This window comes from Lodderomyces elongisporus, chromosome 5 (assembly GCF_030384665.1).
Source record: "Lodderomyces elongisporus chromosome 5, complete sequence".
NCBI classification, from domain to species: Eukaryota; Fungi; Ascomycota; class Pichiomycetes; order Serinales; family Debaryomycetaceae; genus Lodderomyces; species Lodderomyces elongisporus.
This window is the reverse complement of record NC_083677.1, coordinates 1,481,864-1,492,623: the sequence shown is the minus strand read 5'-3', so window position 1 is coordinate 1,492,623 and position 10,760 is coordinate 1,481,864. Positions and strand designations below refer to the sequence as shown.

The 10,760-nt window shown below is 39.4% G+C and overlaps 1 protein-coding gene across 1 annotated transcript; it reads right to left on the bottom strand. All coding sequences in view use genetic code 12, as the record gives it.

The window, feature by feature from the left end:
• Nucleotides 1-186: 186 nt before the first annotated feature.
• PVL30_004408 (uncharacterized protein) lies at nucleotides 187-10,677 on the bottom strand (the record flags this gene model as incomplete). Its single annotated transcript, XM_001523055.1, has 1 exon — nucleotides 187-10,677. One exon carries the CDS (start codon nucleotides 10,675-10,677, stop codon nucleotides 187-189), a length of 10,491 nt encoding a protein of 3,496 aa, XP_001523105.2.
• Between the last annotated feature and the right edge of the window lie 83 nt (nucleotides 10,678-10,760).

Sequence of the window (10,760 nt, the reverse complement as noted above, 5' to 3'; positions counted from 1 at the left end):
GTTTTCATGCGGAGTATATAACCAACTAAAATACTTAGAGTTCATAAATTTTCTAAACAAATCCAAACACACTACGCTTTAGAATAGTACATCCTTATTTTATTTATAATTGATGTTGCATAATCTACTGAAAGAAAAACAAAAACAAGAACAAAAACAAAAACAAAAACTCGCTCTTTATTGAATTTAAACAATTATTATGAAAAAAGAAATTATGAAAGTCACAAGGATCGAGATACCAGTCCTTTGGGCTTTGTTGTCAATTGTATCTCCTATAAATGAATTGTTGGCTTGGGTAGATGCATGATCTGAAACTTTGACGGTAGCGTCGGTTGTTCTTGATCTTGCAGTAGTATCGAAAGATTCTAATGAGCCTTGTGGATGTTCTTCACCATTGTTAGTGGCTATGGGCTGTAAATTTGTAGCCTCGGAGCTCAACACCAAAGACCAAGCTGCCATTGATTGTATGTCGTCCGAAATAACTTCACTAGGAGTCAATGATGAACAATACACAGGCTCAGCTGAATTAATTGACCGAGACAAAGGTGAAATATTACTGAGACCACTACCACTACCACTACCACCTCCACTTCTACCAACGGCACTACCATGAGTTGGGGTATCTAACATTATATTCGAGCCAATAATGAGATCATCAGTATTTGCATCACTGGGCAATTCCACTGTGTTGATATCTACTAGGCTTTCGTCTATAGCGCCACCATTATTACTAATAGACAATCCATGCCTCGTCCGTGACAACGAAGTAAATCCAGTATTCATTGAAGTTCCCAACGTATGAGAAATTCCAAGCAACTGCTCGGATATCACAGGTTCTATGGAGTTGGAATCCAGAAAACTTTGGGTCTTATTGATTAACAAAGTTAGATCTTGAGTTAAACTTGTGGTTTGTTCGCTACTAAAACTCGGTATCATACTAGCCTGAGTATCAGAATATAATTTTGATAAAGCCAAAACATCTGATGCATCACGAGATTTATTGTCTCCATCGATTGTTTCTAGCGTGTTTGAAACGACTCGCTGCAGTACCGCTGAGTCGCTGCTTTTTGCCACAGACTCTGTATCTGTATTATTGTCTATATTTCCACTTTCGCTGTGAAGAAGACTTTCAATAGTTGAGATTGGGATGCAATCATCGTCCCTACTGTTACATGTGGCAAACGTGACAATACCTGGAGCAGCATCGATCAGTGTGCTTACAGTGAGCTTAGGGCCCTCAACATCTTGCGATTGGGCTTTAGTTGAAGATATTTTTTCGTAACTGGAATCAATGGCGGTACTCAGTATTGGTGGCATCAAATGGGACTCTGAAATAATCACTGTTTCCACAATGACTACGCTCGTAGATTCGGTGCAATCTTTGTCGTCTCTCTTGCATTTATGTATTGAAAAAGATGATATTTGGGAAGTGAAGGTTTTGAGCAGTAAGTCATTTGAATGTTTTATTGATTGAACAGAAGTCCCTTGTTGCGTTGAAAGTATCCCATCTTGAGTATACACTAGACCATCAGATGCAATATGGAGTGCTGTATCTACCGAAATTGACATTTCGCTATTCGATTTCAAAGTCAACCCAGTTTCATCTAAAGACGATGTTGAAGTTTTTGAATATTCTGAAAACATGGATACAGACTGATTATAAGGTTGAATCCTAGTGGTTGCAGTTGATTCAATAACTCCACCACCTTGAACACTTTGTAAACTGTCTAAACTGTCTAAACTGGGCAAGCTTTGCCAGCTTTGCAAGCCGCCGAAGCTTCGGTCTTGGCTAGTTTCTGAAGTCATTGCAGAGGACAAGCTATTAATGCTCTCATACAGCATTTCCGTACTTGCTGTATCTACCATGTAGTTTGCACTACCACTATCAGTACCAGTGGCAACATAATCATTTGTCGCTCCAAAGGAGTCAATCAATCCCAGTCTAGCATCACCCAGTTCTTGTGAAAGATTTGTTTCTGTAATTCTCAGTTTAATGGATTCCAGTTCATTAGTAGAGCCCACTGATTTTGGGCTATTCAGATCAACACCGGATAAAATGACACCACTACTGTTGCCAAAAAACCCAAACGCATAAGAAGTAGCTTCTGCATTTGTAGAAGAATTCCACAAACTGTGACTTTCAAACGACAAGGCAAGTGACCCAAAATTATCTGTACTCTGAACAACACCTGTTTGTCTAGCCAAGCTAGTCATTTCATTACCAAGCGAAATTCTCAGATCGATGGAATCCAAGGGTTCTTTTGTTGCATGGGGATTCAATGATGTGCTGTATATCTCCACCTCTGAAATTTTGATGCCATCATCAATATCAATATCAACTAGTGTTGAAGTATTTACTGCATCATTGGTTAAAGATGCCGATAAGGAAATCTCGGGAACAGCAGGACTGCTTTCAATGGAGAAAGAATTTCGTCCATTACCGACTCGAGAAGACTTTGTGATTGTGGGTACATCAGAAATGAAATTGTGCCCTTCTGTGAATTCGGAATTAAAAGAGTTGGTAGGTTTCGCTGTCCAGTACTCAATGTAATCTGAAGTCGTCGAATTCTCAAGTAAACTGTTTAGATCAGGTTGTTCCAGACTCAATGTCAAATCGAGTGGTGACGGATTAAATATGGTAACAAATTTCTCCGTCTGGGTTTCATCGTTTGTCACTAATACTTCAATTGTCTTTGTCCCCACCTGTCCACTATCGTCAGTATACTCATACCATGTAGTGAACAAGGTCTGATCTTGTATCTCGTTGGTCAAAGTCATAAGTTGTCCATCGGAGTCAGTAGTCATCTTGATGATCAACGCCAGCGTTGGTAAACTTGAACCATCAATGTCTTTAGTGAAATAAATTGAAGTATAATTAGTGAGGATGTGCTCCCCGAAAATACTCTCTACCTCTATAGGTTCGGTACTTGTAAATATTTCTGATGTGCTAGATTCTTTAGGCACAGAAACATTAGCACCAATATCGGCACTTTCAAAAGACGCCGCGTTGGAAAGCTCTTCAGTATCAATACTACTGAATTCAGAATCGACCATACTAGTAGTTGCAACTAGCATATTTTGTTCGAAATTAGTGACAAGCTCTCCGGTTTCATCTATTGTCACCAAAACTTTTATAGTGTTTACGATGGTTTCTCCACTATCAACGATAAGACTATAGGACGTAGCAAACGTTGTTTGATCTAAAATATCATTTGTTAATGTCGCCTCATTTCCTTTGTCATCTTTTATAACCTTTACAACTAACACCAGGGTTGGAACAGACTCTCCACCCGGGCCCTTTGTAATATACAAAGATGTATATTGTGTCACAACACTGGCGTCGATTAATGCTGATACTGATGATGGTTGCATAGAATTAATTGACTCAACAACATTAGTTGTAATGTCAACATTTTCAGTATCTGTGGACTTTGTTGATTGAACCTGTGCAAGATCGGAGGATTTTGCATTTGTAGAATGAATAGGCAATACACCAGAAAAGTTTAGCAGAAGTGGACTTGCAGTTTCAACAGTTTCAACAGTTTCAACTTGTATAGTGTTTTGAGATGTGATAGCATTTGTCTTCAAAGTTTCAATAGTTTCAATAGTTTCTATTGCACTTGATGCTGTTGGGTTGATTATTGTTACCCATTCATTTTCTGAGAGTCTGGTTGTAACTAAAATTTCAACTGGTATTGTTTTCACTTCTCCACTATCAGCAGTTGACTCAAACCAAGTTGTGATAAGCGTTTCTTTATCAATATTGGATGTCAACATCACAATATTTCCTTCCAAATCTGTTGATTTTTTTATCACCAATATCAGTGTTGGAGTAATTAATCCTTCATCATCGCTTGCGATATATAAAGAAGTGTATATAGTGGATGCGTCACGATCCAATATGGTCTTTATATCTGCAGAGTTGGTAATCTTTGAATATACAATGCTATTTGATCCTGCATTTGTAGGTTCATAAGTCTCAGGATTAGTGGTTTCGATTGATGTCATACCGGCGGTATCAAAAGAGTCTACTTCAATGACTTCTGAAATCTCAACGTCGATAGTTTCGATTGACTCTGTTTGCGTGATGTCAACTGAATTAATAGTTGCATGATTAGCAGATGAACTATGTGGTCTCAATTCACTTTGATTGTTAAGGACACTCAGTGTTTGCAGATCAAAAATAGTGATCCATCCATTATCATCTTTATTCATCGTTACTAACACTTCAACAATTTTAGTATCTAGGCCACCAGCATCATTCGTATACTGAATCCAAGTTGTAAATTGTGTTTCATCTTTGATGTCGTGCGTCAACGTTAAAAAGTTCCCATCAGAGTCATTAGTCACTTTAATTGCTAATAACAGGGTAGGCTCAATCGAGCCATTGTTGTCACTCATATAAAATATTGTTGTGAATTCTGTGAACATATTGTGAGCATCGCCAGTTGATTTTGCAATTTTGGTAAGTTCTACCGACACCACATCTGTAGCTTCGCTGGAATCAGTACTGATAGTCTCAACCGGCTCTACGTGTGTAGTTTCAATGGATTCACCACCTAAAGATTCACTGTACTCAGTATTGGAAAGTCCATTAAAATTTGATTCGATAGATTCAGAAATTTTATTTTCGTGAGATTTGATGGTTTTTGTATCAATCATTTGAAGCAAAGACATAGTCGACAGGCTAGTAGGTTCTTGATTTGTTTCCACTATCGACTCAGTATTGACATTTTGTGTGGTATCTACACTGGTAGACTTTTCAAATATTGCATCAGTAGTTTTAAATGACTGCGTTTCAATAGGTTCAGTTAAGGTTGACTTAAAAGACATTTCAAGTAAACTGTTTAGATCAGGTTGTTCCAGACTCAATGTCAAATCGAGTGGTGACGGATTAAATACGGTAACCAATTTCTCCGTCTGGTTTTCATCTTTTGTCACTAGTACTTCAACTGTCTTTGTCCCCACCTGTCCACCATCGTCAGTATACTCATACCATGTAGTGAACAAGGTCTGATCTTGTATCTCGTTGGTCAAAGTCATAAGTTGTCCATCAGAGTCAGTAGTCATCTTGATGATCAACGCCAGCGTTAGTAAACTTGAACCATCAATGTCTTTAGTGAAATAAATTGAAGTATACTCTGTTGGAGATATAATATTTGTAGTTGGTTCAGTGTCACTTGGTTCTGTGAGTTTTATTGTATCTGTTTCCAAAGACTCAGTAGATTCGATAGATTCAGTAGATTCGATGGATTCAGTAGATTCAATAGACTTAGTAGATTCAATAGGCTCTGTAGATTGAATGGATTCAGTAGACTTAATGGATTCAGTAGACTCAGTGGACTCAGTAGATTCAGTAGATTCAGTAGATTCAGTAGATTCAGTAGATTCAGTAGATTGAATGGATTCAGTAAAGTCAGTAAGTTCAATAGACTCAGTAGATTCAGTAGACTCAGTAGACTCAGTAGACTCAGTAGATTCGTTAGATTCAACGGATTCAATAGATTCAATGGATTCAGTAGATTCGATGGATTCAGTAGATTCAGTAGACTCGGTAGATTCAGTAGACTCCGTAGATTCAGTAGACTCGGTAGATTCAGTAGATTGAATGGATTCAGTAGACTCAGTAGATTCGATAGATTCAATGGATTCAGTAGATTCAGTAGGTTCAGCGAGTGCAGAAGATTTGGTAGAGCTTGATATCACGCTTCGTGCTTGCGGGTCAAATACTGTAACTAATCTATTGTTGATATCATCTGTCACCAATATTTCCACGACTTTTCTGTCAATTTTACCACTATCATCCGTATACTCATACCATGTCGTGAACAAAGTTTGCAAACTAATATCCTTTGTCAAAGTTAAGACGTCACCCTCAGAGCCCTTTATAACATTTATCACCAATACCAGGGTTGGGTAATTTATTCCGTCGATACCTTTTGTATGATACAATGAGGTAAATTCAGTCAACATGCTACCGTTGATAGATGCTACTAAAGATAAAGGTACTGTCGACTCTGAATCTAGAGGTTCAAAAGACTCTGCACCAGTCATGGTATCGACTGAATCTGTACCCATAGGCTCAATTGTGGGCTCAATATCGGAGTTGAATGAAATGGTGTTAACAACCTCATTTGACTCCACTTGACTTGTTTCTTGAAGATTAGAATGTGCAGGATTAGTAGAATCCGTATCTACTGTGTCCACTTTGAGCTGAGTATCGATGAAGTCGTAAGACTCTGCTGAAAAAGCCTCCTCGGTTTCTTTTATCAACAGTTCGCTAAACTCTGTTTCCGTTTCTGTATCGGAACTAATGTTTAAAAGAGCAAAATCCTTTGACTCAGTTGGTGTGTACTGTGCATAACTCAGCTCTGTTGGAGGGCCTGAACTGGACTGTGGAGGTTCAATAAACTCACTACTCAAAGATTCGGTTAATCCCCCATTCAAAAGTCCTGCAGACTCATTATTTGACATATTGGGTTGTGATAGCTCCACCATCGTGGGAGTTTCAGACTCTAATATCGAGGATTCAGTGAATTCCAAATCAATAGTGTCAGTTGAAAAATCAACAGATTGACCAATGAGTTTAGTCTCCAATTGTGTAGCAATATCTGTGTTACTAGAGCTGATTGAATCCAAATCCGTAGATTGTATGGAGCTTTCATCAATATTCGGAATGGGATTTGTTACCCCCGCTTCAGTGGGTGTCACTTCCGTTGATAAAACCTGCCTACTACTCATTCCAGAGGTTTTTAGGGTTGTAGACGATCTCAGGCTCACTGGGGAAAAAATTGTGAAAAATTCATTGTTGACTACTTTTACCACATACACCTTAACTGTCTTTGTTTCAATATTTCCACCATCATCGGTAAGTTCGTATCTTGTAGTGAAAGAAGTTTGGTAAGTCATCTCATTCGTCAAAGTAGTAAGGGCTCCGTCGGAGTTTGTTGTTACTTTGATCACCAATGCCAGATTTGGGGAGACTTGACCGTTGGTGGCTTTTGTAACGTACAAAGAGGTATATTCAGTGAACAAGTCTGCAGCAATGGTCGTTTTTACTAATGTACTGGGATCACTAAGTTCTACACCCGAGGATACGTTAGATTCAGCGGTTGTAAGTTCAAACAACTGCGCGGAATCTGTGGACCCAATGGATTCAGTAGACTCAGTAGATTCAATAGACTTAGTAGATTGAATGGATTCAGTAAAGTCAGTAAGTTCAGTAGACTCAGTAGACTCAGTAGACTCAGTAGATTCGATAGATTCAATGGATTCAATGGGTTCAGTAGACTCAATGGATTCAGTAGATTCAATAGATTCAATGGATTCAGTAGATTCAATAGATTCAATGGATTCAGTAGATTCAGTAGGTTCAGCGAGTGCAGAAGATTTGGTAGGTTCAGCGACTGCAGAAGATTTGGTAGACTCAATGGATTCAGTAAAGTCAGTAAGTTCAATAGACTCAATGGATTCAGTAGACTCAATGGACTCAGTAGATTCATTAGACTCAGTAGATTCAATAGACTCAGTAGACTCAGTAAGTTCAGTAGACTCAATGGATTCAGTAGACTCAGTAAGTTCAGTAGACTCAGTAGACTCAATGGACTCAGTAGATTCATTAGACTCAGTGGACTCAGTAGATTCAGTAGACTCAGTAAGTTCAGTAGACTCAATGGATTCAATAGGCTCTGTAGGCTCTGTAGGCTCTGTAAATTGAATGGATTCAGTAGACTCAGTAGGCTGTGTAGATTGAATAGGCTCAATAGATTCAGTAGACTCAGTAGACTCAACGTATTCAGTAGATTCGATAGATTCAGTAAACTCTGTTGGCTCTGTAGACTCTGTAGACTCTGATGGTGCATTCAGCACGGATTCAGTAGCAGTATATATCGCATCAGCCGTTGTCTCGATAGCAGTCCTTGTTTGCTCCACATTCCACATTTCATAGATTCCTGTAAACCAGTTGCCACCAATAAGATTTTGTGTCACTAAAATGGAGTATTGTTCAGTAACAGTATTCCCATCAAAATCAGTGGTTTGTATTGCTAAAGTAAAACCGGTGTGAGACTCTTGCAACTGTTTTGTGATAGTGGTCCAGCTGCTGTTCTCATCAGTGGTGACAAAAATTTCCCCAACAAATTTATCCATATGTCCATTTTCATCCAAAGACTCGTACAACGTGGTGTAATGTGCAAAAGTGGGTGTGGTTTGGATTAAGGTTGAGTTGTACAACTTTCTATTAGAGTCTATCGACCTTATTATAACGGCAGTTGCAGTTTCATTACTTCCGGTCAAAACTGTGGTATACGATGTAAAATATGGAGCCAACACTTGAATAGACGTATATTTGGACCCATTATCATCCGTATTAACAATAATTTGCAATCTTTGACGTTCCCCATCAACAATTGGGAACGTTTTAAAGGTGGTGAGCTCTTCGATATGTTTGTACTCCGTTGTCCAAATACCATTCTCATTAGACTTCACGACTGCTTCATAAACACCTGTTGTAGTTTCAGCACCGCTGTACTCACGAATTAACGTAGTGTAAGTTGGTGGAACAGGAGGAATGGTTGAGGTAGTAGTATACCATTTCGCATCCTCATCTGTTGTCACAATCACAACTGCGGTAGCAGTTTCTGAAACGCCATTAGTATTCAAGGATGCAAACTCCGTGGTGAAAGTGGTAAACTGCTCTTTATATGTAGAAGTTACCCACACTCCTTTTTCATCGGTTGACACTCTAACCTCAGCAGCAACAGTTTCGAATTCGCCTTCTTCATTTGTAGTTAAATACGTTGTTCGATATTCGGATGTGCTTGGCTCAATCTCTTTCACTATTGTTGTCCACGACCCTTCCGCATTGGTTGTAATCATATGCACAACAGTCTGAACATCAATTAATCCATTTTCTACCGAAGTCAAAGTAAAAGTTGCCTCTCTAAATGTTGGAGCAATCGACTGAGAAGTTGTAAACCATCCACCTTCCAGATTTGTAGTTACCAATACTTCCATCTCCAACACAGTTGGGTCTCCTGATATGAGAGTGCGGAAAGTGGTGGTGTATTGAGTAAAGCTTTCCTGAATATCACTTTCTATAGTCGTCCAACTTCCATCCTCGTTAGTAGTGATTATAATTTCAACTTCATTACTAGTTGTAATTCCTTCGCTCACGTGAACCAAAGTCGTCGTATACTGGGTAACATGTCTCTCAATCGTAGACAACGATGTTGTCCATTTACGATTTTCATCAGTAGTGACAACTACAACAATATCGTCCAGACCTTCGATTGCATTGGTTGTGGTGTATCGTGTCATATAGTGCCGAGGATAAAGCGAACTTGATGTAAACCATTCTTCTTCTTCCTCTTCTTCTCCTCCTCCTCCTCCTCCTTCTTGCCCGCCACCTCTTTCGTGTGTGCCCACTGCTACCAATGCACTTTCAACGTATGTCACACCGTCAGCATCCAGAGTTTGATAACTTGTAGTAAACGTGGTTGATTTTTCAGGTCTATCACCTCGAGGATGGATGGATGAAGACGTAAACCATTTTTGATCACTATTTGTCGAAATCCAAACATGTGCCGACCTGGTAATTACGCGCGTTTCCGTAGTAGTCACAGAGTCAGAGGTGCGAGTTCTAGTCACCGTCCTCTCAATTGCAGTTTCGTAATCCGTTGGTTCCGATCCAGGTCCCATTGGAGGGTGAGTGCAAGGACGGCAATTTGGCGGACGTCCAGCATTAGGTGGTCTGCCAGAGTACACAAGACCATGACCAGTACTGTCCACTGCAAATAAATTATTGTTATAGCCCAGACCAATATGGAATCTCTGCAGTAAAGCCAAAGTCCTTAATGTTACAACACCAGCTTTGGAATCGTATTCCCATGCACTATGAAGCAAACTCGGTAATAGTCTAACAGTTAATGCTATTCTATTTCCATTTCCATAATTGTAAACCCGAAAGGTTTGTGGTGTGGATAGAGCTTCAACAACTATAGATGTCTCGGGGTCCTCCATAACAATGCTTTGTAATGCTCCAAACACCAAGAGAGCATTGGGCAATTGGAAAGAAGCAGCCTTTTGTAACACTATACAACCAACACCTTTTACTCCAGTTGTTATTCTGTAAAGTACGTTTCGGATGCATATGGTGCCCGCATTATTGATTGTTGTGCCTGTTGCACCCAAGGATACCAGTGAGCTCAGGAATTGATTTTGATAAAGGTATATCAACCCATTATTGGTCCAGGTCAATGATGTAATTTCGTATTCGGGTGATCCCAAGGTGGAATCCCCAGACATATAGAATTCGCCATTATTGATAAAAGAGCTGCCTAACAATTTGTACTCTGGTGCCACTATTGACCACATTGCATTCAAAGAGATAATTCCATCGTTATGAATGCTGAATACAGCTCCAAGCATACGAACTCTCATTGAAAAAATTCGTGAAGTACTGGAGATATAAAGTGCACCACCTGGGTTGACATGAACGCTTCCCAAGAATTCCAATAGATAATTGTCAACAATTGACCAGTATACGCCAGATGCAATCCTGACCCCGGTTAGTTCAACAACCACCTGGCCCCTATGCACCGTATTTTTCGTGATGTCAACTGCCCATGCCCAAGGAACAAGCAAGAGCAATATCCAGAATTTAAGGCAAAGCATCATAAGCTTTTATTGATGAAATGTTAATGATCTAATCGTTGATATCGGCTCAGTTTCAAAAGCTAATGAACACTAAAGTTGACTTG